We start from the raw sequence: 26,847 nt of genomic DNA, 5'->3' as shown, positions 1-26,847 counted from the left end.
GTATAACTTTATAGTCAGTCTTCTATATTTGCAGTTCCACATCCAATTTGATGTTTGATTGCAGCTGATTCAGTCAGCTGCAAATTGTGTGACATGTATATACTAAAAAAAAATCCGTATAAGTGGGCCCTTGTATTTCAAACCTGCAAACCAATATCATTCAAGGGTGAACTGTGCAACCTTTGGGAATAAATTTTCACCCATATGTTTGGTAGCATACTGATAGGTAGGATGGTACAGTAAAAATTGAGAGCAGATACAAGACAGGTGGGCTATGCCAGATGGTAATGATAGTGTATCCAAATTATGAGGTAAACCTCAGTATTTAGACAGCTTAGGAAGAAACAGCAGTAACTGGCTATCCCTATGAATGTAGCTTGGTAGATTAGCAGTACGAGATTTTGCCTTACCTTACTGAGCAAGTTCTTTTCGTTAGCATAGGGCTGAGGAAGGACCACCATTCAGTATTCAGTGTCTTTAAGATCTGCCTGTGATGAATGGTCAAACATAAGAGATAACGTGTTTTAGAAGTATGAGGGACTTCCCTGGTGGTCCAACGGTTAAGACTCTGCGCCTCCACTGCAGGGAGCATGGGTTTGATCCCTCCTCAGGGAACTAAGATCCTGCATGATTCATGGCACGGCCAAAAAAATAACGTAGTGTGAAATGTACCCCTAAACCTGTTTTTTTGTTTGTTTCTCATTTTTCTAAACCATTGTGTAGTGCACCTGGAAGTGGTCCCATGTTCAGACCGACCACAGTGGCTATAGATGAAGAAGGTGGAGATGATGAGAAAGAAGAATCAGCAACAAACAGTGGCACAAGTACCACTGCCACTTGTGGCCTGGGCTCTGAATTCTCCACAGATAAAGGAGGCCCATTCACTGCAGTACAAATCACTAATACCACTGGACTGGCACAAGCTCCTGGGCCAGCCTCTCAAGGCATCAGCTTTGGCATTAAGAATAATCTGGGGACCCCACTGCAAAAATTGGGAGTGTCATTTTCCTTTGCCAAGAAGGCTCCTGTCAAACTCGAATCAATAGCATCAGTTTTCAAGGACCACGCAGAGGAAGGGACCTCTGATGATGGAACAAAAGCTGACGAAAAGGGTACAGACCAAGGACTTCAGAAGGTGGGAGATTCTGATGGTAGCAGTAATCTTGATGGTAAAAAAGAGGATGAAGACCCTCAGGACGGAGGGTCCCTTGCCTCAACATTATCTAAGTTAAAAAGAATGAAGCGAGAAGAAGGAGCTGGGGCTACAGAGCCAGAGTATTACCACTACATCCCCCCAGCACACTGCAAAGTAAAACCTAATTTTCCTTTTCTGCTCTTTATGAGAGCCAGTGAACAAATGGAAGGTGATAATAGTACACACCCAAAGAATGCCCTAGACAGCAAAAAAAGTAGTTCTCCCAAGCCTAAAGCCTGCATCAAGGTGACAGCAAGCCAAGGACCAGAAAAGACAGTTAGTGAAGTCTCCGAACAGCAGATGGAAACCAGTGCGGCTGAGCCCTCAGAGCCTGGAAGCAAAGCTGAGACAAAGAAGCCCTCAGGAGGGGATGTAAGTGAGCATAGTTTAGAGAGTCAGAGTCAGAAGGATTCAGAGATCCAAATGTGTGAGTCTGACCCTCCTAAAGAAACTTCTCAGGCTACTCCAGCAGGGAGAGAAAGCCGGGAGGGACCCAAACATCCAACCGGTCCTTTCTTTCCCGTTTTAAGCAAAGATGAAAGCACTGCCCTCCAGTGGCCATCAGAACTGTTAATTTTCACGAAGGCAGAACCCTCCATTTCGTACAGTTGTAACCCTTTGTATTTTGACTTCAAGCTTTCAAGGAACAAAGATGCCAGAGCAAAAGGGACAGAAAAGCCAAAGGACATAGGAGGCTCCTCAAAGGACCATCTCCAAGGCCTTGATCCTAGTGAGCTACATAAAAGCCAAGAGGAGGAAGAGAGTGTTCAACATTCTTCAGGAGGCAGAATTGATGCACCTGCTTCAGGGGCTGCCTGTAGCGGCCTAAATAAGCAGGAGCCTGGGGGTAGCCATGGATCAGAGACAGAAGACACAGGGAGAAGCCTTCCTAGCAAGAAAGAACGATCTGGGAAGTCCCACCGACACAAAAAGAAAAAGAAGCACAAAAAATCCAGCAAACATAAACGGAAACACAGGGCTGACCCAGAAGAGAAAAGCTCTAAGGCAGAATCTGGGGAGAAGTCTAAGAAGCGCAAGAAGCGAAAACGAAAAAAGAATAAATCATCAGCCCCAGCAGATTCTGAACGGGGGCCCAAACCAGAACCTCCTGGTAGTGGTAGCCCTGCACCACCAAGAAGACGGCGGCGAGCCCAGGATGATTCGCAGCGGAGATCCCTTCCAGCTGAAGAAGGGAGCAGTGGCAAGAAGGATGAAGGCGGAGGCAGTGGGAGCGCCCAAGATCATGGTGGGAGGAAACACAGGGGTGAACCTCCTGCGTCATCCTGCCAGCGAAGAGCTGGCACCAAACGGAGCAGCCGATCCAGCCATCGAAGTCGACCCAGTAGTGGAGATGAGGACAGTGATGATGCATCATCACGCCGGCTGCACCAGAAGTCTCCATCCCAGTACAGTGAGGAGGAGGAGGAGGAGGAAGAGGAAGAGTCGGGCAGTGAGCATTCCCGAAGCCGCTCACGGTCTGGCCGGCACCATTCCTCTCGTCATTCCTCTCGGCGCTCTTACTCCAGTAGCTCAGATGCTTCTTCAGACCAGAGCTGCTATAGTAGACAACACAGTTACTCTGATGACAGCTACAGTGACTATAGTGACCGGTCACGAAGGCACTCCAAGCGCTCCCACGACTCTGATGACTCAGACTATGCCAGCTCCAAGCACCGGTCCAAGCGGCACAAATATTCATCTTCTGATGATGACTATAGCCTCAGTGGCAGCCAGTCCCGAAGCCGATCTCGGAGTCATACCAGAGAGCGCTCAAGATCCAGGGGCCGTAGCCGCAGCAGCAGCTGTAGTCGCAGCCGGAGCAAAAGGAGAAGCCGCAGCACCACAGCCCACAGCTGGCAACGAAGTCGGAGCTATAGCCGGGACCGCAGCCGCAGCACCCGGAGCCCTTCACAGAGATCAGGCTCCAGGAAGGGATCGTGGGGGCACGAGAGCCCTGAAGAGAGGCGTTCTGGTCGTCGAGACTTCATTCGCTCTAAAATTTACCGCTCCCAGTCTCCCCACTACTTCCGATCAGGCCGGGGAGAAGGTCCTGGGGAGAAGAAGAAAGAAGACAGCAGAGGAGATGATGGTAAGGGAATAGGCCCAGCCTCCCAGAACAGCACTGTTGGCCCAGGAAGAGGGTCAGAAGGTGACTGCAGCCCTGAAGACAAGAACTCTGTCACCGCCAAGCTGCTATTGGAAAAGATTCAGTCAAGGAAAGTGGAGAGGAAACCCAGCGTGAGTGAGGAGGTGCTGGCCACCCCTAATAAAGCCAGTCTCAAGCTCAAGGACCCCCCACAAGGTTATTTTGGACCCAAGCTCCCCCCTTCTCTTGGCAGCAAGCCTGTCCTTCCTCTGATAGGGAAGCTCCCAGCTACCCGAAAGCCCAACGCCAAGAAATGTGAAGAGTCTGGCTTAGAAAGGGGAGAAGAGCAAGAACAGTCAGAGACAGAGGAAGGGCCTCCAGGGAATAGTGATGCCCCATTTGGACATCAGTTCCCCTCAGAGGAAACAGCTGGCCCCTTATCAGACCCACCCCCAGAAGAGCCAAAGTCTGAAGAAGCTACTGCTGATCACCCTGTGGCTCCGCTAGGCACCCCAGTGCACTCTGACTGCTATCCTGGGGACCCATCCATCTCCCATAACTACCTCCCTGACCCCAGCGACGGGGACACCCTTGAGTCCCTGGATAGCGGCAGTCAGCCAGGCCCTGTGGAGTCCAGCTTGCTGCCTATAGCATCAGACCTCGAGCCCTTCCCCAGTTATGCACCGCCCAGTGGGGAACCCAGTATTGAGTCAGCTGATGGAGCCGAGGATGCATCCCTTGCCCCCCTGGAGAGCCAGCCCATCACCTTCACTCCCGAGGAGATGGAAAAGTACAGCAAGCTCCAGCAGGCCGCACAGCAGCACATCCAGCAGCAGCTTCTGGCCAAGCAGGTGAAGGCCTTCCCCGCTTCGGCCGCCCTGGCCCCAGCCACTCCAGCCTTGCAGCCTATCCACATTCAGCAGCCGGCCACGGCCTCTGCCACCTCCATCACAACTGTGCAGCACGCCATCCTACAGCATCATGCCGCAGCTGCTGCCGCCGCAATTGGCATTCACCCCCACCCTCACCCCCAGCCACTAGCCCAAGTGCATCATATCCCCCAGCCCCACCTGACCCCCATCTCCTTGTCCCACCTCACTCACTCCATCATCCCTGGTCATCCCGCCACCTTTCTGGCTAGCCACCCCATCCACATCATTCCCGCCTCGGCCATCCATCCCGGGCCCTTCACCTTCCACCCTGTTCCACATGCTGCCCTCTACCCTACCCTGCTGGCTCCCCGGCCTGCTGCAGCAGCTGCCACTGCCCTCCACCTTCACCCACTACTTCACCCCATCTTCTCAGGTCAGGACCTGCAGCACCCCCCCAGCCATGGCACATGAGTTAGGGGATAGGAGCCCAGATAGGGCCAGGGAAGGTGACCCATGCATCTTCCTTTGGGGTGTCGAGCCATTAATACCAGCAAGTAGAAGCTGGAATGGGCAGTGTCTGACAGCCAAAGAATTGAGTTTTGGCTTGCAGGGGTGGTTTTAGATTTGAGGTTTGCTTTGGGTTTACTATCAGGGATTTTTTTTTTTTCCCTTTTTCCTTTTCTGTTTGTCCCTCCCTCTCCTGTTTCTAGGCTAGGGAACACCAGTAAGTGCTACCCACCCCTTTTCAGCAACATCCCCAAACTGTCGAGTTTAGATACTCTCCTCCTCCCTCTACTTTTTATCCTCTGCACTTCTGTGTATAAATTTTAAAACATTTTCCTCCTCTCTGGCTGGCGGGTTGTCCATCTGGTCCTGCCTTCTCAGTGTCTTTGACCTTGGTGACCTTATTTATCCTGAGTGAGGTGGAAAGGGAGTCTGACCTGGAACCAGATGCCACTCAGGCTGTCATCTGATCCATTTCCCACACAAACAGAACCACACATTGGGCACTGTTGCCCTTGTGTCCCTCATCCCAGAAGAGACATCTGCATATCCCAGAAAAGAAGATCGTATCATGAATAGAAGCTGCGGAACAGAGAGGAGCTCATGTGTCCGAAGGGTGTATTTTCTTCTGTCATGTTGATGTTTCCTTCTTAATTTATAGGATTTTTTAATGTAAAAAATTGCACTGAACTCTATAAACGTAAATGCTGCTTTTTGTAGCTCATATAAAAAAGGTTCCATATTTGTAGTATACTGCAATAATATTTTTTACATCCAGCTCTTTAAGTGATCCTTGTTCTGGTGGCTTTGTGTAAATATGTTTGCCCTAGTTGAATTAAGAAACTTTAAAGGTTATCAAATGAAAACAGAACAAAAAAATAAAGTATTTGTTTTCTGCTAGATGCAAAAATGACTAAGCATGTATATTTTATCAAGTTCATGTATTTTTTGAAGTTATGAACCATAAAAATGTTAAAAAGAGGAACATTGCTTAACATTTTTTTTTTGCTGAGACATAATTTGCAGTAAGTGGTGCCGCCAGTACTGGGAGTTTTGAACTAACGGGCTGCAGTCAGCTAGGGGTGTTGAGGAATAGTTTTGACAGTCTCACTTATGTGGTTTGCAGTTTCATACAGAGAAACTGGTGGGCCCCACAGAGGAGGAGAGAGAGATTCAAGAGCTTTATTCTCTGGAAGCAGTGAGATTCAAAGTGATTGTCCTGGGGGATTCCTGGGTTTCCAGGGTGCCTGTCCCAGGCAGTCCATTTGCCTTCCTAGTACTTAGCCCCCTCTGACAAAAATTTTTAATGTGCCTTTTGGGTTGGCTGGAAGCTGTGAAGTAGAAGTAGACTGGAGCGTGGTGGAGTTGGGAAGGCCTTCCTCCTCTTACTGAGAGGTGAGCGCAGTTTCAGATTCTGCAGATTTTTCTGCTACGTAGTTTCCATGCCTCTACCCAGCTTAGTTTAGGCAGTAAAGAGTCCTTTTTGCTTTTCTCCCATGACACTTGGCAGAGGAAGTACGACCTGAATTCCTCTTCCCCCTCTTACCTTTCACCTGGCTCTCAGTCCTAATTAATACAGTGACCCAAAGGTGTTCATCTTGTAGATCTTATCTCCTTTGATGTAGTTAGAACTTCCCTGTTGGGCATTTCCCTACCTACTCCTGTGGCTAGAATTGGTTGGGTGGTCACCTGACAGGAAAAACCCTGCGGACATGGGCCAGGGCTCTGAGTTCTGCCTTTCTTCAATTTCCAAGACAGAAAGGCCTTGAGTTCACATCAAGCAAGTGCTGGGCAAGTGGAGACTCTGTTGAGCCTTCTACCTGTTCAGTGCTCCTCCTCTGATTCAGAAGCATCACTTTTTTGATAAATAGCACTGGAAAATGAAATCATCTATTTGAAGTGAAGGGACTCATTTTTCTTTGCTTTCAGCCCATGTAAATATTTAAATAATACAGTATTAACATTTTTGTGCTGCTTCCCATTAGCTTGTAGATTGAGCCATACTCTGGCTGCCTCTCTACCTTCCTGGGGGCAGTTTCCTTTAATTTCCACAATAGTGATTTTAAAACTAAAAGGAAAAACAAAATAATCTATCCTTACTTACAAGCATAACAGATTGTATTTAACTTTATCACATATGATAGAGATATATACGCTGTAAAATTAGGGAAAGGAACTTTCTAATAAACCAATGATTTGTGGAAACTTTAGAGTCTGTCGTGATTGTTGCCCCATCCACTCAGTGGGGAAGGGATGGAGTTTTGGGTCACAAATAACATCTTGTATGAAGTGGTCAAAGGATAGATTCTTATGAACCAGCTGTTTATGATGTTTAGATTGTGCTTCTCAAAGCTCACCCTGTGCAAGTAGAAGTGAAAGGTTATGTTGTGGGCAGAAGTGATGGTTAAGTTTCTGTCGGTCTTAGGTAGATGTCTTGGAATGTATATCTCCTTTCCACCAACTCTCCCAGATTTTTTTTTTTTTTTTTCTTTTTGGCTGCATTGGATGGCATGCAGGATCTTTGTTCCCTGACCAGGGATTGAACCTGTGCCCCCTACAGTGGAAGCACGGAATCTTAATCACGACTACCAGGGAAATTCCAATTTGGGGGCTTTTGAGTAGACTTCAGGGCAATGAGATGAGTCACCTGCCTGACCTTACCTGCCAGAGTCCTGAGTCCTCCAGTACCAGTCCTGAGATATTCTCAACCCTTTACTATGAGTACAGTGCTAAAGAGCTACCTGGTAAAAGGAAGGATGTGCTAATTGTTACTGAGATAAAATTCTCTATCTACTCTTCTGTATGCAAAAGGCAGGGGAAATTGTGCATCAAATGCTTACCATAGTGCTGTAGGGATGAATTAGTTTTCCTCTCTCCTTCAGCCTTTCAAGAAGGAACGGTACAATGTCTGTTTCTATTTTCCTACTCTTACACAGTTATATTCTCCCCTTGACAAAAGAGAAGCTATTCAACTTGAACTTTGGGTTGGATGCTCAGATCTGCCTATTTCTCTAAAATAGCAAAATCCCCACCCCCAAGTAAAGGGTGTTAGAAAATGAAAAGTGGAAATTCTCTGGCGGTCTGGTGGTTAGGACTCTGCATTTCACCACCATGGCTTGGGTTCAGTCCCTAGTCAGGGAACTAAGATCCCCCAAGTCTTGTGGCACAGCCAAAAAAAAAATGGTGTTCTGAGCAAGCAAGGTGTCAGCAAAGAGGCAGACTGACCTGTAGAGATCTCTGTGTGAAGGTCTGAGCGGCTGCCTGCCTCAGCCACCTGGGCCGCAACATGGAAGTTCTTCCTCCTCTACACCCCCGGTGACTAATTCAGGCCTTGTCAACCCTTTCCATTCTTGTTTGCCAGGGGTACCATCACCTCATTATCACGTGTCTGAATTATTGCAGCCTTTTCCTGGCTGGCCTCCCTGACTCTCGAATCCACTGGATTTTCAGATTTGTGGTTCATTTAGTACTCACTGCTTCCCAGTAAAATAGTAAACTCTTGAGAGTACAGGGACCAATTCTTAAACTTCAATTTTTTTTTTTTTTCTTAATCCCTTAGACTAGTGTTTTATATAGGGAGTTGAACAGTTTCAGTAACATTTTGATTGTGTGTTCAAGAAAGATAAAAGTAAAGCAAAATATAGTTAATAACAGGATTATGCATCAGGATTTAGCAAGGAAACATCAAAGATGAAGATTTTTCTCTGTATCCTCCACATTGCCTAGTTCACTGCCAGACCCATGGTAGTTCAGCAGTTGTTGACTTTATGAAGCCTTAACCTTCATTGAGAGATTCAAAGACTTAAGCTGATGGGATTGAAAAATGAGATCAGTGTGTCAGCCCTCCTCTGCCTACTATCAGCCCAGCTGTGTCCCCAACAGAACTCCTACAAGGAATAGAATCTTTATTGAATACCGAAACTGTCCCTTCCTAAATCTGATCCTGTTTGAATTAATGATACTACCATCCTACCAGCCAGCCACCATAGCTCTGAATTACTTTGGACACTTCCCTACCACATGGCAGTTGCTGATCGTGTAATCTCTGCCCTCTCCTTTGCTCCTGCCACCAGTACCCTGGTTCAGGCCTCATCACCTTTAACTGAGAGGATGGTAGGCACCATCCATCTGATCTTCCCAGTAAGTCCTGCCTTTTCCAATCCCTTCTATCCATAGGTAACTAGTATGATTCTGATTGGAGCACAGTTGATCATGTATCTTATTCTCTAATTTGTTAGTTAAAAAACCTACGATTCTCCATCTCCTATGGATTAAAGTTCAGATTTCTCAGACATTCAAGGACCTGCAGTGATGCGACCCCAGCCTTCATTCCACCCTCATGCCCCAGTCCTCTCCTGTGTTGACTACTTACCTCTATAACTGAGCTCTGTGTTCTGCTCTCTGTTATTTCCTGTGTTGAAAAACCCCTTCATTCTCTGACAAAAGGCAATATAGTGCAATGGTTAAGAACATGAGTTCAAGCACAAATGTGTTTGACACATAGTTTTTGCCACTCTGTACACTTGGGCTATTTACCTAAAACTCTGTGCCACAGTTTTAGCGTTTCTAAAATGGACATAATAGTAGCTAATTCATTGGGTTGTTATGAAGAAGCGGATAATATAAATGACTTCAGCTAGGCATCACCCCTACCTTTTTCAAGGCATTTACTATTCTGCTGCAGTTATATGTGTTCATGTCATGTCTTAACTCTCTCTGGACTAAGTTTTTTAAGGATCCTTGACAATTGTCTTTGTATCTCTTACCACTCAGTGCCTTGAACAGAATGCTGCTGCTGCTGCTGCTGCTGCTGCTAAGTCGCTTCAGTCGTGTCCGACTCTGCGACCCCATAGACGGCAGCCCACCAGGCTCCCCCGTCCCTGGGATTATCCAGGCAAGAACACTGGAGTGGGTTGCCATTACCTTCTCCAATGCGTGAAAGTGAAGTCGCTCAGTCGTGCCCGACTCTTAGCGACCCCAGGGACTGCAGCCTACCAGGCTTCTCCGTCCATGGGATTTTCCAGGCAAGAGTACTGGAGTGGGGTGCCATTGCCTTCTCCGTGAACAGAATGAGAATTTATTAAAAGCCTTGGTGAAGTGTGAGTTAATCTGGGGCTACACAGGGTACACCAGTAATACAGTTCCACTCAGTTGAGGACAGGGAGGGTGGAAGGTAAGTACAGGACTAAGTATTACGTGCCTGCCGTGAGCTTGGCACTGGGAATTCAGCAGTGAAGGAGGCCCAGACTAAAGTTCAAGGTGCCTCTAACCTAGAAAGGGATAGGATTTTGAGCTATGTGCTCAAAGGAGGTGAATTATGAGGACAAAGGTGGTGCTGAAGGGCCCTGGGGAGTTGGGCGGGATAAGATGATGGTTAAGTTTGATCAGAAAATTTAACAGCCTTGGTAGTCCAGTGGAATCCACCTTGCAATGCAAAGAACTTGGGTTCGATCCCTGGTTGGGAAACTTAAGATCCCACACCGCAACTGCAGAGTCCGTGCACCACAAGGAAAGATGCCAGATGATGCAACTAAGACCCAATGTAGCCAAATAAATAAAATATTTAAAAAGAAAATATGAGCAAAAGCAATGTGACTATGTTCTTTACCCCAGCAGATCTCTTAAATTTCCTTCCTGACAACCTGCTTTTTTGGGAAGACAATGCAGTGCCAGTAAGACTTGCTTGGCACTCCTCTTCCTCTGAACATCCGTTAAAAAATGCCCTTTCTGCTCAAAACTATTCCTTTTCTTTCCTCTGTGGGAGCCTGCATTTGCATCCTCCAGTCCTCAGTGCCTGCTATTATTCAGTCTGTCAGCAATGCCTACGGTATGATGGGCTCTTGGCTAGGTCCTGGGGCACCAGAAAGGACCCTCATTCTCAAGGGACCCGTGAACAAAATCCAGTGAACAGACCATGACAAAGCAGTGTGATCAGTGCCGCACCCCTGTGTGTGAACCCCAGAGTGCCAGCCCGAGGAATTGAGAGTGGCATCTCCTAGGCAATGACCCCACTAGAATCAAGTCTTACTGATTGGACAAGAGCTCTGTCACCCAAGGAGTTAGACCTGCCTTCAACTGAACAGCTGGTGCAAATCTCCAAGCCTGTGAGCCAGAACACCCTGGGATGACTCCACTTTATCCCCATCTCCTCCCTTCAGCCAGGATCCATTCACCACCCCTCCCCCAGCACTGGCTACATTGCTGCGCCACATTAAGACTTGGCCCCAGATGGAGGATGAGCGAGGAAGCTGTTGTGCCAATATGACTGACTGAAGCTGCCAAAGGTCCTAGAAGGAGGAAGTGGATAAGTGCCTTATTCTTTTAAGGATACAGCAGCCTCAGGTCTTATCAGGGGCCAGGAGCTTCCTCGCTCCTTCCCCCACTTCTGACCAAGTCACAGTGTGCCTTGGCAGTGCAGGGAACTGTGTGGGGGGAGGAGGACCTGTAGAACTGGGCTAGAGTGGAGGCGTGTTGCACTATCCCAAGCAGGAAGCAGTGGTGGTTTAGACTAGCATGGTGGTAGAAGAAATGGAATGAAGATTCAAGAGACATTGTTGAAGAGCAGAACCAGCAGGACTTGATAAAATACGTTCAAGAAAAGGGAAGAATTGGCTTTCAGCCATAAGCATCCACCCCCAGGGTAGACTTACCCTCTTCCCAACAACCCTAGAAACCATATGGCCCAGGACTCTGCCTACTAGTCAGCAAGTAGGTTTCAGCTTGATAAGAAAAGACTTCCTGCGGTGGAACTGAAAGGGGAAGCTGCTAACCCATTACTGCCTAGGAGGCTGTGGGAGAAGGAAGATGGCCAGAGCTCTGTGTCTACTTCGTGCCCTCTGGCTTCTGGAGTGGGTGCAGCTGCTCTTGGGACCTGGTGCTGTGCCTCCAACCTGGGCCTTGAACCTGGATTCAGTGCAGCTCACCATCTACACAGGCCCTAATGGCAGCCACTTTGGGTTTTCACTGGACTTCTACAAGAACAGCAATAGGAGGTGAGCCCTGGGAAACTCCCCCACCATCACTGCTTCTGTGGGTCTTGAGTTCCCCATTTGTGATAGAGGTTGAGCAAACTTATTTCCAGGGTCTATTTGGGCTGAGTTCTTGTTAGGAATACCAGGGTGTCAGCAAGAGGCACCAGTGGGGAGCTGAGCAGAGCAAAGACAAAGGGGAGACCGATGTTGATGCCTTATTTTTTCCTCAAGGGTCAGTTTTATGACCCACTCCACCCTCATCCCCTTGAAATACAGAAAGGAGCACATGTCTTAAGTTGACCTGCAGAACTGTGAAATTGTCTGTCTACTCCCACTTTGCTTTCTATTCCAATCCCCTCAACCCAGCAAAACGATTGATATTTGAAAAGAAGCAATAGAGCATTATTGGTTGGGATTCATCAGGCTGCAAATTCAGACTGCTAAAATTAGAGTCCTGGCTCTTTCTCTCTATAGCAACAACCCTGAGCTAGTTCCTTATTGAGATGGACACCAAGGTCCAGCTTCAGAGCATAACAATAGCAGATGAACTTTAAGTGTCAGCACCTTGGGGAGTTGCTTCTGCTGAAGAGGGCCACCTCCCTCAAAGCTCCCCCACTTCCAAATGTGGCCCAGGAACAATGACCAGTCAATGAGGAGTGTGGAGGGAGGGGAGAGGTTAACGGTCTGACTCTTTCAACTCCAGACAGTTCTGAGGGTCTTTCTCCCTCCAAAGTTCCCAGGACATTGACCCATGGCTGTTATTCAGTCCGAATCTCAACTCAATGTCCCCTGCCTGCTCCTGCTTCTTTCTCCTCCTTTTCATAGATACTGGTCTCATGGGCACTACTTAGTAAATATCCTGCAAACTAAAAAGAAAAACAAATTACAGCATTTTTGGAGCCCTCGTTATGTATTATTTGGCTGGCACTGGCATAAATGTTTTTCATGTGTTTATTTCATTTACTTCTGACAGCATTGATTGGTATTGTCCACCTTTTATATACAGTAGAGCTGTCATTTGAACCTAGATCTACTAGAGTCCTTAGAAATGTCAGCACCCCACCACCCACTTTACGGGTGCCCACTAGCTTAATATTTCCTGATTAAAACTGGTTCTCAGAAAGAGATCTGATGACAGTTTAGACAGGAACACGGTGCATGTAAACCCTTGGCTTTTCGTGGCAAGTGTTGGGGAATGTAGACGGTGTACAGAGTTTAGGAGATCTCTTTTAGCAAGGCTGTCAAACCCCTCGTGTTCAAATCGAACCTAATGGTTATATTCTGTTTCATCCTTAATTTCCTCGGTTACTGATGGGTATGTGACTTTCCTCGCTGGGAGTCAGTTTCAGTGGCCATAAAATGAAAAGATTGGCGTCTGTGGTCTGTGTCGTCTCACTGGGAAAAGATCCAGTGACCCTCAAGGCACACCGCCCTTCCGAGGAGTGCTCCCGGCACAGGCACTGGGGCACGGGGTACCCCAGAATCCACGGAGCTCTCACCCAGCTTTCTTATGCAGTGTGTCCATCGTGGTGGGCGCCCCACGGACCCTGGGCCGCAGCGAGGAGGAGACCGGCGGCATTTTCCTGTGCCCCTGGAAGGCCGAGGGTGGCCAGTGCATCTCGCTGCCCTTCAACCTCTGTGAGTCTCGCACAAGAAGAGAAAGGGAGGGGATACAAGGAGCGCGGACAGCCGGGCTTCAGCACCCTACTCTCTTCTTGTGCCCTCCAGATGATGAAACGCAAAGCATAGGCACCCAAACTTTCCAAACCTTCAAGGCCGGGCAAGGACTCGGGGCGTCGGTCGTTAGTTGGAGAGACAGCATTGTGGTGGGCGCTACCGGACCGGGATCAGGGAGCAGACGGAGGGCGGGGACACGTGGAGGGAGGAACCCGAGTCCCGCCCCTTCCCCACTCTCCTCTGGCTCTGCTTCAGGCCTGCGCCCCCTGGCAGCACTGGAACGTCCTAGATAGGAACGAGGAGGAGGCTCAGAAGACCCCCGTAGGTGGCTGCTTCGTGGCTCAGCTCCAAAACGGCGACCGCACAGAGTACTCGCCCTGCCGGGCCAACAAAATGAGCCAGTTTTACGAGAGAAATCATTTCAGTGAGCTCCTCTCTCCGTTTCGGCTCCGCCCACTCGCGGCCGTTATCCACTAGCCCCGCCCTTCACCCGATCATTCCCAAATCCTGCTTGCAGTCTGGGGTCTCCCAGATAGCCTAGTTCCTGACTCCACCCCCATATCCTGCCCACTGGATGTTGATAGTAGACCACGCCTCCGTATTACCCTGTGGCCCCGCCCCCGTTTGACTCCGCCTCCCGGCCCGGCGCCACTCGTCAGAGCAGGCTTCTTCGCTGACCCTTTCTTTTTGCCTTCTCTAGGAGAGGACAGGCGTTACTGCGAAGCCGGCTTCAGCTCGGTAGTCACTCAGGCGAGTAGGGAGCATAAACGGCGTGGGGGTTGCCCCCCAAACAGGGCCCTCTCTCACCTTCAGAGCTTCTATTTCAGGCTGGGGAGCTGGTGCTTGGGGCTCCTGGCGGCTACTATTTCGTAGGTACGTGCCCATCCGTACACCTCCCTCCCTTCTCTCGACCCGGGCACACTCCAGGCTCCTGGACGCCCATACTAACTGTCCCACGTGCCCTAGGTCTCTTGGCGCGGGCTCCAATCGCCGATATCATCTCGAGTTACCGCCCAGGCAACCTTTTGTGGCACGTGCGCACCCAGTTCACCTACGACCACAGTCACTTACAATACTACGACGGCTACCGGGGTAACGTGGCACTTCCCATCGAGGCTTCCCAGCACTCAAGCGTCACCGCCAGCCCTGTCCTACCCCTGTAGGAACGCCCCATTGTCAACTCTGGCTGGCCAGCCCCAGCACTAAGGCGCCCCCACTCTGCTCAGGCAGCTCCCTCTCCCTACCCTCTGCAGACAGCCCAGCTCCCAAAGGCGAGCATGTCGACTTCTCGAGCTGAATTCGCTTCGCGGCCTCGGGCAGGTCTTGACCTCTCGGTGGCCTCGATTTCCCCGTCTCCGCAATGCAGAGTTTGAACTGGGTGGTCTCTGAGTCCCCTCCGTTCTCACTCGGGCCCCTTCCCTGCTTCACCCTCCCTGAAGGACTAATTCTCACTGTGCCTTCAGGGTACTCGGTGGCCGTGGGCGACTTCGACGGAAATCCCAACACTACAGGCAAGAAATTCACTTAGGGGTGGGGTTTGGGGAGTCCCGCCCGGAAAGGAGCACTTCCAAGACCGGCATCTCCCTGGGATGCGGAACGGCGGGCAGGAGGCAGGTGGGGGTTCCAGAGACCTCACTTTCTGGTCCCGACTCTCCCCAGAGTATGTCTTCGGTGCCCCCACCTGGAGTTGGACCCTGGGAGCGGTGAGTGCCGTCTGTCCTCCCCTCACTCATTTCACTCTTCAGCCTGAACCGTGCCCGCCCCCGCCTCCAAACTTCCTGCCCTGTGACATGCTCCTGTACGTTTTCTGAGCAGGTGGAAATTTTGGACTCGTACCACCAGATGCTGCACCGGCTGCATGGAGAGCAGGTGAGGATCAGGTGGGGGTGGCCAAGGCAAGGGAATTGAGACCCTGGAATATTCCACGAGACAGGGTGGGATCAAAGTGTGAGTATGAGGACAGAAATTAAGGTGTGCCCCATTTCCTGCAGATGGCTTCATATTTTGGGCACTCAGTGGCCGTCACGGACGTCAATGGGGATGGGTGAGAAGCCAGGCGCCCCCACTCCTACCCACTTGGGTCCCAAATTACCAGAGGTGTTGACTGCCCTTGGTCTCCAGTCTCTTCCTTTCCCAGCCCTCACTCACACTGAGGGGAGCAGGAGAGCAAGGATGGGTAAGCCTGGGCTCAGGCCCACAGCATCCCTCTAGCCCATCCCCACATAACCACCCGTTGGGCCTGCAGGAGGCATGACCTCTTGGTGGGTGCACCACTGTACATGGAGAGCCGTGCTGACCGCAAGCTGGCCGAGGTGGGGCGTGTGTACTTGTTCCTGCAGACTCGAGGCGCCCGAATGCTGGGGGCCCCCAACCTCCTGCTGACTGGCGCACAGCTCTATGGGCGATTTGGCTCAGCCATTGCACCTCTGGGCGACCTCAACCGGGATGGCTACAACGGTAAGGGAAGAGAGAAGGGGTTTATTTAGCCATGACAAAGATCAGAAGGGATTTATTTAGACATGACAAAGATGGTGGATTTGACCTGAGGGCAGGGGGAGCCAGGAAGGGCTTTGAGCAGGAGAGAGTTAAAGGAGACCAGTTGGGATTTGTTTGCATTAGTCCAGGCAAGAGATGGTGACCACTGGGATGTGGGCTTTGGCAACAGAGTTAGAGATGAGGGTGATTTCTAGATAGTTATTACTTAGATTATTAGAACTTGATGGGTGACTGGAGGTGGGGCTAAGAGAGAGGAATTGGGTGAGTGGTGGTGCCCTTCACTGCCTGAAACTCAAGTCTTGCCACAGGCCTGAAGAGAGATCAGCAGTTCAGCTCTGCTCTCATTTGGTCTTTTTCTTTTTTTGGCCATGCCACACAACTTGCAGGATCTTAGCTGCCCAATCAGGGATCGAACCCCATACCCCTGGCAGTGAAAGTACGGAGTCCTAACCAGTGGACCGCCAGGGAATTCCCTGGACTTGTTTGATCATGAAAGGCTTGGGAGCCTTAGGCAGACATATCCAGAGAACAGTTGGGTGTGACTTCCTCCATTTCCAGCAGAGAGGTCTGAATGGGAGATAGGGGCTTGGGGAGGGTCGATGAGGTCCTGGGAGCTTGCACAGTGGGAAGAGGCCCAGAAGAGAGCCCTGGGGAGCAAGAGCACTTAGGGGACTCCCAGAGAAAGTAGATCTAGAAAGGAGACAGAAGGATGTTCAGAGGGATAGGAGGGAAACTAGGAGATCTGATGGCCCAGAACTCAAAGGAAGAGTGCTGGAAGCAGAAGGAAGCTGGGTCAGTGGCTCCAGATGCTGCTGAAAGATAGAATTAGATGGGGCTGGAGAAGTAAGTATTCCTGGGCTTTAGCAAGAAGGAAGTCATTGGTGACAGTGACAAGAACCAATTCAGGGCTAGTATGGTACAAAGTATGAATGAAGGTGAAGATTTGATGGCAGCCAAAGTAGACTGCTCTTTCTACCAGTTTGTGAAAGGAGAAAAAGAAAAGTGATTACTGAAAGGAGATGAGGCTCAAGGGAAGGCTATTTTAATTGTAAAGACTATGGAGTAGGTGGAATGTGGAGGAAAATGATCTTGTGGGGAAACAGGGGCAGGGAGTGAGCTGGAGGTGGGTCCCTGCAGTGCCTGAGAGATGCAGGGCTGGAATGCTCAGTCTAGTGGCAGGTGCAGGAGGGACACTATTTCTAGGGTCAAGAAGGGAGAAGAGCAAAAAGCACAACAGTTTGGTTGCTTCTGTTTGAGAAGGAAGTGAGAGGCGGGGAACTTGATTGAATGGAGAAAGTTTGAAATAGGTGCTGAGCAGAAAACCCCGAGGGACAGCTAGGCATACACGGAAGCCCCTAGTGATGGCTGGAGGTCAGGAATTCATGGTGCCCAATGTGGTAGGGTCTGGCCAGGACTGGCAATGGGGCGGGATGACTGAGGATATGGTGAGGGTAATTGAATGTTTAGAAAATATCTGGAGAGATGGGGAAGCCAAAGATCAGGTGACTGGACGAGACTGTGTTCTGAGTCTATCAGAAAAGTCAGTAGATCTTTAGAAGAAAAAAAACTGCACAGAAAACATACCATGAAGTCAGAAGGCAAGGGAAAGACAGTTACAACATACATATCAAAGATCTTAATTGCCATCACATGCAAAGAATTCTTATAGATTAATAAGATTATTAATGATTGTTATTAATGATGATTACATTTTCAAGAGTGGTCATTAAAGTTATTAGTGATGACAACCCCATGGTGTGACCCTGGGTTTACATGGTGGAAGTGGAATGCCTCAGCTGAAGTGGGGGCAAATATTTAGCAGGTCTTGGTTACTTAATCTTCTGGGACTCTATTTTCTCCTTTAAAATGGGAATAATAATGCCTAGTTTTCAGGATTAAAAGAAATCAGGACAATATATTGTCCTCAATAGATAGTGAGGGCTGTTAGACTGTTTTTACAATAATCTGACTTGATGGGTCTTCCTCCCATCCAATTGTAAACTCCTGGAGAGTGGGGCAGATGCCTCCTTGACCTCCACATTCCTCTCCTGGTTCCCTGGGTCTGCCTAGAGAAGGAGCTCAGGAAAATGTTACAGGGCCTGGAGAGACTGGATAACAGATAGCTACTCCCTTTCTGTTGTTCTTTCCAGATGTTGCAGTAGCTGCCCCCTACGGGGGTCCCAGCGGTCAAGGCCAAGTGTTGGTGTACTTGGGTCAGAGTGAGGGGCTTAACCCATCCCCCTCGCAAGTCCTGGATAGCCCCTTCCCCACAGGCTCTGGCTTTGGCTTCTCCCTTCGAGGTGCCACAGATATCGATGACAACGGATACCCAGGTGCCCCTGGACTGCCTCCAACTAGACAGGAAGGGCCCGTGGGCATTAGCTGGAGATACTAAGATACACAGCAAGGGGCTTGAACCTGACCTGGTGCCCCACTGAGAACTCTGTGGGTTGGGGGGCCAGATCAAACCTCCTATGGGGGGAGGTAGTGTGGGAAACCCCTGAGAAAATGAGACAAAGACCCCATAACTCTCTAATTAACGATTCTGACACCTCCCCTCCTTCCCACAATGTCTGTAGACCTGCTTGTGGGAGCTTACGGGGCCAGCAAGGTTGTGGTATACAGGTGAGCGCTGGCTCCAGGGGTGGGATGGGGAAGAACCCACCCCATCAGAGACTAGGTCAGGAGGGGCCACCAAGGCAAGCCTCCCAATTCCCACCAGGGCTCAGCCAGTGGTGATGGTCACTGTCCAGCTGATGGTGCAAGATTCATTGAACCCTGCCGTGAAGACTTGTGTCCTGTCCCAGACCAAGACCCCAGTGAGCTGGTGAGGAAACAGAGGGTGTGGGTCGGGCAGGATCTGGGACCTCAGCCGGGCGACCCTAGCCCCTGAGCCCCATTCATCTCTCTGCAGCTTTAACATCCAGATGTGTGTGGGAGCCACTGGGCACAACATTCCCGAGAAGCTGCGTGAGTAGCACCCTGGGGACAGGAGGCAGGTGGGCCTGAGCTCCGCAGTAGGCTGGCCTGGGAGACTCTGACGTACCCCACTTGCCTGGGCCAGACCTGAAGGCTGAGCTGCAGCTGGACCGGCAGAAGCCCCGCCAGGGCCGGCGGGTCCTACTGCTGGACTCTCAGCAGGCGGGCACCATCCTGGACCTGGAGCTGAGAGGCAGACACAACCCCATCTGCTCCACTGCCACGGCTTTCCTCCGAGTATGCCCAAGCTGGGGGTGGGCAGGGCTGGGTGTGCAGAGCCTGTTACTCCAGCTCCAGGGCATGGGGCCAGGTGCTGCAGGGGTGGTCAACGGGACACACAGGGTAGGTAGGGTATGTGGTAGCAAGATGGCCCGTCTCTTGCCCCCTTCCCTAGGATGAGACCGACTTCCGGGACAAGCTAAGCCCTATCGTGCTCAGCTTTAGTGTGTCCCTGCCGCCGGAGAAGGATGGAGGAGCCCCTGCTCTCGTGCTGCATGGAGACACCCACATCCAGGAACAGGTAGAGGTGGGCAGGTGCAGGCAGGGGAGGGGGAGGACCCCTGCAAGATTGTCAAGGTTTGGGTTATTGTCCATGCTGCTGCTGCTGCTGCTAAGCCACTTCCAAATAGACATCCAAACCTGGATGTCACCTCTAATCTCTGGTGTTACTCTAAACCCTAATGAAAACTGCCAAATCTCAATACCCCCAAACCCTCATATAAACCTCAGATGTTGACATCACCTCTAAACTCTCATTTAAACCCTGATGTCTACTCACTCATCTCCCACCTGAGAGCTTCCACTTCTCCACGCATTTGTTTAAGAGCTGTGATTTCTTTTTTTTTTTTTTTTTTAAATTTTAGTTTTTTATTTTTTAAATTTTAAAATCTTTAATTCTTACATGCATTCCCAAACATGAACCCCCCTCCCACCTCCCTCCCCATAACAACTTTCTGGGTCATCCCCATGCACCAGCCCCAAGCATGCTGCATCCTGCGTCAGACATAGACTGGCGATTCAATTCACATGATAGTATACATGTTAGAATGTCATTCTCCCAAATCATCCCACCCTCTCCCTCTCCCTCTGAGTCCAAAAGTCCGTTATACACATCTGTGTCTCTTTCCCTGTCTTGCATACAGGGTCGTCATTGCCATCTTCCTAAATTCCATATATATGTGTTAGTATACTGTATTGGTGTTTTTCTTTCTGGCTTACTTCACTCTGTATAATCGGCTCCAGTTTCATCCATCTCATCAGAACTGATTCAAATGAATTCTTTTTAACGGCTGAGTAATACTCCATTGTGTATATGTACCACAGCTTTCTTATCCATTCATCTGCTGATGGACATCTAGGTTGTTTCCATGTCCTGGCTATTATAAACAGTGCTGCGATGAACATTGGGGTACATGTGTCTCTTTCAATTCTGGTTTCCTCGGTGTGTATGCCCAGAAGTGGGATTGCTGGGTCATAAGGTAGTTCTATTTGCAATTTTTTAAGGAATCTCCACACCGTTCTCCATAGTGGCTGTACTAGTTTGCATTCCCACCAACAGTGTAGGAGGGTTCCCTTTTCTCCACACCCTCTCCAGCATTTATTGCTTGCAGATTTTTGGATCGCAGCCATTCTGACTGGTGTGAAGTGGTACCTCATTGTGGTTTTGATTTGCATTTCTCTAATAATGAGTGATGTTGAGCATCTTTTCATGTGTTTGTTAGCCATCCGTATGTCTTCTTTGGAGAAATGTCTATTTAGTTCTTTGGCCCATTTTTTGATTGGGTCGTTTATTTTTCTGGAATTGAGCTGCATAAGTTGCTTGTATATTTTTGAGATTAGTTGTTTGTCAGTTGCTTCATTTGCTATTATGTTCTCCCATTCAGAAGGCTGTCTTTTCACCTTGCTTATTCTTTTTTTCCTTAATTTGGAAGAGGAATATTTGCTGATGGTATCCAATTCAAGAACTGAGTTATAAAATCTGGAAATACATATTAACAGGAAACATTGTTAACGTTTGATGGATTTCCTTGCAGAATCAAAGCCCTGACATCATCCCAAACCCTGAGGCAAACTCCAAAGCTCTGATATCATCACCAACCTTTTCTGCTCAAACCTTCTAATTCCCCAAACCCCACTGTGACCCTCAAACCTACCCTCCCACATGACATGTCCCCTCTAGACCCGCATCATTCTGGACTGTGGGGATGATGACCTGTGTGTGCCGCAGCTGCAGCTCACTGCCAGCATGTGAGAAGATCACCCACTGCACCCCCACACCGCCCACTGCCCCCCAACACCACCCACTGCCCCCTCACCCCTCCCTGTCTACCCTGACGACAGCCCCTCCTCACCTGGATCCTGAAACTCTGGCCTCAGCCCACCTCCTCATCCCAGACCCTGGGCTTGGACCCAGCCTCCTTGGCTTTACTCCCTTCTCAACCACCACAGGAAGGGCTCCCCACTCCTAATTGGAGCAGACAACGTGCTGGAGCTGCGAATGGATGCAGCCAATGAGGGTGAGGGAGCCTATGAGGCCGAGCTGGCTGTGTTCCTGCCTCCTGGTGCCCACTACATGCGGGCTGTCAGCAACATGGAGGTGAGCCCCCACCCGGGCGTCCATGGGGACCTGGGAAGTGTGGGAGCCTTGATTCTCATCTCCCACCTGGAGCTCCCGTTTCTCTATGCTTTCCTTCAAGAGCTCCAATTTTTCCCTCCTCTAATTTGGAAGAGGAATATTTGCTAATGGCATACAATTCACAAACTCAATTATAGAATCAGGAAATAACTGTTAACAGGAGCCACCGTTTAGATTTGGTTTTGGATTTCCATTAAATTTCTGCTGTTAAATTTGGATTTCCTTGCGTTCTTTTTTCTCGACGTAGATACTTACACAGGTGTATATTTATTTTTTATTTTACTGATACAGTTTATAACAATGGAGTTACCCTCCATGTGATGTTTTGTGGTTTTCATTTTTTAAAAATCATTAAAAAAGAATAGTAATACATACAGTAATATACAGTAATACGTAAACAGGAATGTGACAGTCCTTGAATTCCACCTCCCCTTGAAACCCTCCATCCCACCCTGGGATCCTCCCGACCCTGACTTTCCAAGGGAGGTTAAATATATAAGGGATGCTGTGTAACCATCTTCTTTCTCGGAACTGCTTCTCTGAAGGGGTTTGAAAGACTCATCTGTAACCAGAAGAAGGAGAATGAGACCAAGGTGGTGCTGTGTGAACTGGGCAACCCCATGAAGAGTAACGCCCAGGTGAGGCCACTCAGGCCTGGGTGCTGGGTCTCCTCTACCAGGGGTTCATAGACAGCTGGGTTTCGGGGGCTGGGTTTGAAGTCAGATGGCTCCAGACTGGAATCCTTGTACTCTCACTCCCTGCCTGTGTAGTCTTGGGTGAGTGATTCCCTCTCTGAGTGGTCTTCAGGACGAGGACTGGAGGCCACATTCAGAGTGGGCGTCTGGACAGTGACTCTGGCCCTCCCCATGTCTCAGATAGAAGTCACGATGTGGGTGAGCGTGGGGAAGCTGGAAGAGGCTGGGGAGCAGGTGTCCTTCCTGCTGCAGATCAGGAGGTATACTAGACTGGGGGGCACTCCCTTCCCCCGTCTAATCCCCACACAGAGACCCTCAGTTGCCTGCCACACAGAAGGGTTCTCTGGGAGGTATGCTGTTTAGACTCCCCTGTTTCCTTTCTTCCTCAGAGACTGGTTTGAGTTTTGGAGCCCCAGAGGAACTAACTTTAGTGTGGTGCGCTGTTTGTGGAGTTAGCTCTTCCTGAGCCCTCTGCTATTCTGCCCTCCCTCCCCTGACCCCGCCCCGAGAGTCCTAATGTCCACTGGGCTCGTGTCCCTGATCTGTTTCTCCTCGGCCTCCTTCCTACAGCAAGAACAGCCAGAATCCAAATAGTGAGATGGTGGAGCTGGATGTGCCAGTCCGGGCAGTGGCCCACGTGGAGTTGAGAGGGTGAGAGGCCAGGGAAACAAAAGGGAGTTGAGAGGCACAGCCCTGAGGCTCAGGGGGTCCTGGGCAAACCTCCACAGGCAAGTCAGGTGATCAGGCTCACGCTGGGGGTCTCGGGCCTCTGCAGGAATTCCTTTCCAGCCTCCCTGGTGGTGGCTGGGGAAGAAGGCAATGGGCAGAACAGCTCTGACAGCTGGAGCCCCAAAGTGGAGCACACCTACGAGGTAGGAAGGAGGCTCTGGGCCCCAGGCTGGGGTAGGAGGGTCCCAGAAGCTGGTTTTGGTGCTAAGCCTCCTAACATTCTGCCACCACCACCCTGCCAGCTCCACAACAATGGCCCTGGTACTGTAAATGGTCTCCGCCTCAACCTCTACCTCCCCAGCCAGTCCCAGCCCTCAGACCTGCTCTACATCCTGGATATTCATCCGCAGGGAGGCCTTCAGTGCGCCTCAGAGCCCTCTCCCAATCCCCTCCAGGTGAGAGCCTGCGTGAATCCCTAGCCATCAACCAGGGCCCTTGTGGGAGGGCTGGCAGGTGGGCAGAGCGTGAGACCTGAGGGCCTCTTTGCCTCCTCAGCTGGAATGGAGGCTACCCACCCCCAGCCCTTCCCCAGCCCATCACAAGCGGGATCGCAGACAGGCGGTCGTGCTGGAGGAGGAGCAGCCCTCAAGGCTCCAAGATCCAATCTTGGTGGTGAGCAGGCTCTGTGGTCTCCAGCTGGGGCCACCCTGGGGTCCAGAGGCAGAGGGGATGGGAGGCAGAGGAGAGAGGGGTGTGGTGGGGACCTCGTATGGGTCACCTTGGTCTCACAGGGAACCTGCAGGTGAATATGAAGGATTGTGCGCGTCTTGTGTCTGGGGTGGGGTGGGGTGGGGGGCACTTGTATATTTCAAGGTATCCAGTACATTAAAGAAAATAAATAAATGCCAAAGCAGGGTTACAATAAGGCTTAGTACTGAACGCTATACGATTGACCCACTTCTTCCTGCCCTTTCCCTGTATCTCTGGGACAGTGTGAGCAATCCCATTCAAAGATAACGTCCCAAGCTTGAATCTGAGGCCCTTCCCGACAGGGAGGCCTGGCCCAAGCTCTTCGACCCTAAGCCCCCTCTGACTTGGGTCCTGTGATGGGGGTGATGATGGATCAGTAGGGGCTGGGGACCCTCAGAGCTGCGACTCGTCCCCTCAGAGCTGCGACTCGGCGCCCTGTACTGTGGTGCAGTGTGAGCTGCAGGAGATGGCGCGCGGGCAGCGGGTCATGGTCACGGTGCTGGCCTTCCTGTCACTGCCCATCCTCCAAGAGGTGAACCCGGACGCGGGTGGGCGGGGCCTTCTAGAGGCGGGGCCTGAGGTACTTGGGGAGGAGGCGGGGCTTTAGGGGCGGGGAGAGAGTGAGAGCTGGGTTTAATTTGGAGCTGATAGAATTAGGCCCGGGCGGATCTCCCTACAGCGGAGTCAGAGGCCGGGACTCTTGCAAGCAGCAGGCCTCGTGTAAACACCTTTCACCTCCACCCCATACAGAGGCCCCTGGATCAGTTTGTGCTGCAGTCGCACGCTTGGTTCAACGTCTCCTCCTTTCCCTACTCCGTGCCTGCCCTCAGCCTGCCCAGCGGGGAAGCTCAGGTGGGTGTGGAATGGTGGTGGCAGAAAGGGTCCCGCGGGTCTCCCATTGGTCTTCCCCTGAGTCCCTGCCCAGCCGGGACTGCCCGGATCTGAGAGGTGGGACAAGTAGGTGACTTGGCCGCAGGTCACCGGCTCGCAAGTCTTGAGTCTCTGGGAAAGGCAAGTGTCCCGGTGACTGAGGAGACCCGTGGGTCTCCCCTCAGGTGCAGACGCAGCTGCTTCGGGTCTTGGAGGAGAGAGAGATTCCAATGTGGTGGGTGCTGGTAGGTGTGCTGGGCGGCCTGCTGCTGCTCACATTCCTGATCCTGGCCATGTGGAAGGTGAGGCGTGAAGCAAGGTTGAGGTGGTATTGGGGTGGGGGGTAGAGGAGGTCAGGAGGACAGGCAATCCCACAGGGAGGCAGAGAGAGATGGTGGCCCAAGTAGATGACCCAGGGTCCATCTGATTTCCATATCCACTATTAGAATGTCACCTTCCAGAGGATCTCTTCCAGGGCACAGGTCCCTGGGAGAGGTGGCACCTGAAATCCTAAGGCCTTTAGACCCGTTTCCCCTGAGAGCAGGAGTCCCAGGGACAGAGTCTTGCCTTCTGGAATCCACTGACCCCTGAGAATTTTCACCTCCTCCCTGCTCAGTCCCTCCCCCAGAAGGACCCAGGTCTTCCTGCTCCGATGTGTCCCTGGTGGGTCATTCCCTCCTCTGCCTCTGGAGAACACCTGCACTGTTCTCAAACTCACTCAAGTGTCCAAACCCTAGAAAGCCACAGTGCTTTTAGGGAAAACATACATTAGACTTATAATAATCAAATATATACCATCACATGCTTGAGTCATATAGAGACATAATCAACAGTACTTCAGAAAAGTTCAGGAATGAAAAGCAAAATGTTAAAATTCTTTTGTTTCATGCATTATCTCTAAATGGGAAATGCCTCCACTTGATCATATAGTGGGGATCGTGTTGGTCCAGGGTGAGGACCTCGTGGCTGGCTGGTTTCTAGCATACACTCTCCATTGCTGCTCTGGGGCTGAAAAAATCACCTTTACACCCCATCCCTGGCCCCTGTGCACCCCCCAGGTTGGCTTCTTCAAGCGGAATCGTCCACCCTTAGAAGAAGATGATGAAGAGGAGTGATGAGCCCACACATCTCTGTTCTGGCAGCAAGGCTGGGTGTGATGTTGTGTCCCTTCTCCAATGAGTGCCCCCCCATCTCTGGTTACCCAAGGCTGGGAGGGTGACATTCTAATAGTGGAGATGGAAATCAGATGGACCCTGAGTCATCTACTTGGGCCAGCATCTCTCTCTGCCTCCTGATGTCCTCTCTCTCCCATCAGAGCTGAGTCACCCCCTCTCCTGCTGCCTAATAAAGAACTTGGAACCCAGCTCCACAGCATGCTGCCTCTTCTTGGGGGTCAGAAGAGGAGAGGGGCCCAAGGTGATGTTTGGGCTGAGGAATCTAGGACTGGAAGAAGTGTGAGCAGAGAGGTCTCTGCCAGGGTTAGGGTGCAAATTACTGTCTTTGGGGAGTATCAGGAGCGAGAGAGTGGAACAAGGGAAAAGGGATGGCAGAGCCTCCAAGTGAGACTGGAGGAGAATGGGGTGTCTCAGGGTGGTTGGGTTAGAGGGAGGTTGGGCGCATCAGAAAAGGGAGGCTGAGTCCCTGGTGGGTGAATTTAAACAATATTTTTTTCCATGATTTTGGAGGAAATAAACCCCAAGATGAGTTGAGAGTTGAGGTAATATGCTGTCTCCACTCTCATAAAAGAAGGTCCTTAAAGCTGTATTCAGGGATTTCCTTGGTGGTCAGTGGTTAAGACTCACTTTCCAATTCAGGGCGTGTGGGTTCGATTTCTGATGGGGTCAAAAAATCAGAACATAAAACAGAAGCAATGTTGTAACAAAGTCTATAAAGAGAAAAAAATAGTCCATATAAAAATGTTTTGTAAGATTTATTTATTATTTTATTTTTATTTTTGGCTGCTCTGGGTCTTCCTTGCTACACCTGGGCTTTCTCTAGTTGCCGGGAGCCAGGACTACTTTTCCTTGCAGTGAGCTGGGCTTCAGTAGTTGTGGCACACAGGCTTAGTTGCTTCCAGACATGTGGGATCGTCCCTGACCAGGGATGGATTCTATGTCCCCTGCACTGGCAGAGGAATTCTTAATCACTAGAACACCAGGGAAGCCACGCCCCAAAAAAATCTTAAAAAAAAAAGATGTTCAGAGTGAGAAGGGGCAGAGGGAGGCTGAGTAAGCCCTCAGTCTGAGGAAGGCAGAGTTTCAGCGGGGACAGAAGAGCAGGCATTGCTCTCTGGCTACCCTGCTGCTTGTTATTCCTTCTTCTCCATTAAGGGGAGGGGTCTAAAGTTTGGAATGAGGGCACAGACAGGGAGCTTGCAGGAGAGCTGGGAGTGGAACACAGCTGTCCCACGGTGGAGGCTGGAGCCAGTGAGTAGCAGTGGGGGGGAGG

General features: G+C 50.4%; 2 protein-coding genes across 11 annotated transcripts in view; both read left to right on the top strand.

The window, feature by feature from the left end:
• Positions 1 to 6,862, top strand: part of GPATCH8 (G-patch domain containing 8) — a 92,995-nt gene extending 86,133 nt beyond the window's left edge. For all 9 annotated transcript variants that reach the window (XM_004012987.5, XM_042256080.1, XM_042256081.1 and 6 more), the window contains one exon: positions 724 to 6,862. In XM_004012987.5, coding sequence (XP_004013036.4) covers positions 724 to 4,624 — 3,901 coding nt within the window. In that variant the 3' untranslated portion in view covers positions 4,625 to 6,862. The remainder of the gene's footprint in view (positions 1 to 723) is intronic.
• A 4,567-nt stretch (positions 6,863 to 11,429) lies between these two features.
• On the top strand, positions 11,430 to 25,762 carry ITGA2B (integrin subunit alpha 2b). Of its 2 annotated transcripts, none has more exons than XM_004012986.5 (30): positions 11,430 to 11,649; positions 13,145 to 13,266; positions 13,357 to 13,454; positions 13,561 to 13,729; positions 14,006 to 14,055; positions 14,133 to 14,178; positions 14,272 to 14,397; positions 14,769 to 14,816; positions 14,965 to 15,008; positions 15,121 to 15,174; positions 15,297 to 15,349; positions 15,551 to 15,762; positions 17,952 to 18,134; positions 18,381 to 18,426; positions 18,524 to 18,628; positions 18,716 to 18,771; positions 18,866 to 19,017; positions 19,175 to 19,300; positions 20,960 to 21,027; positions 21,229 to 21,376; positions 21,961 to 22,053; positions 22,291 to 22,370; positions 22,681 to 22,761; positions 22,886 to 22,982; positions 23,082 to 23,234; positions 23,335 to 23,451; positions 23,948 to 24,061; positions 24,280 to 24,381; positions 24,585 to 24,701; positions 25,458 to 25,762. In XM_004012986.5, exons 1-30 carry the CDS (start codon positions 11,462 to 11,464, stop codon positions 25,512 to 25,514), a joined length of 3,105 nt encoding a protein of 1,034 aa, XP_004013035.2. In that variant the 5' UTR covers positions 11,430 to 11,461; the 3' UTR covers positions 25,515 to 25,762. The 2 variants fall into 2 exon arrangements, with proteins under 2 accessions (XP_004013035.2, XP_060251698.1); XM_060395715.1 differs by having other exon boundaries at positions 23,927 to 24,061.
• The last annotated feature ends 1,085 nt before the right edge of the window (positions 25,763 to 26,847 follow it).

This window comes from Ovis aries, chromosome 11, assembly GCF_016772045.2.
Source record: "Ovis aries strain OAR_USU_Benz2616 breed Rambouillet chromosome 11, ARS-UI_Ramb_v3.0, whole genome shotgun sequence".
Classification (NCBI taxonomy): Eukaryota; Metazoa; Chordata; class Mammalia; order Artiodactyla; family Bovidae; genus Ovis; species Ovis aries.
This window is presented reverse-complemented; position numbering and strand designations above follow the sequence as displayed.

Coding starts and splice junctions, on each gene's coding strand:
- ITGA2B (XM_060395715.1), top strand. CDS start 11,462: ATGGCCAGAGCTCTGTGTCTACTTCGTGCCCTCTGGCTTCTGGAGTGG. Junction 18,427..18,523: donor AGCAAGGTTGTGGTATACAG/GTGAGCGCTGGC, acceptor AATTCCCACCAG/GGCTCAGCCAGTGGTGATGG. Junction 18,629..18,715: donor ACCAAGACCCCAGTGAGCTG/GTGAGGAAACAG, acceptor ATCTCTCTGCAG/CTTTAACATCCAGATGTGTG.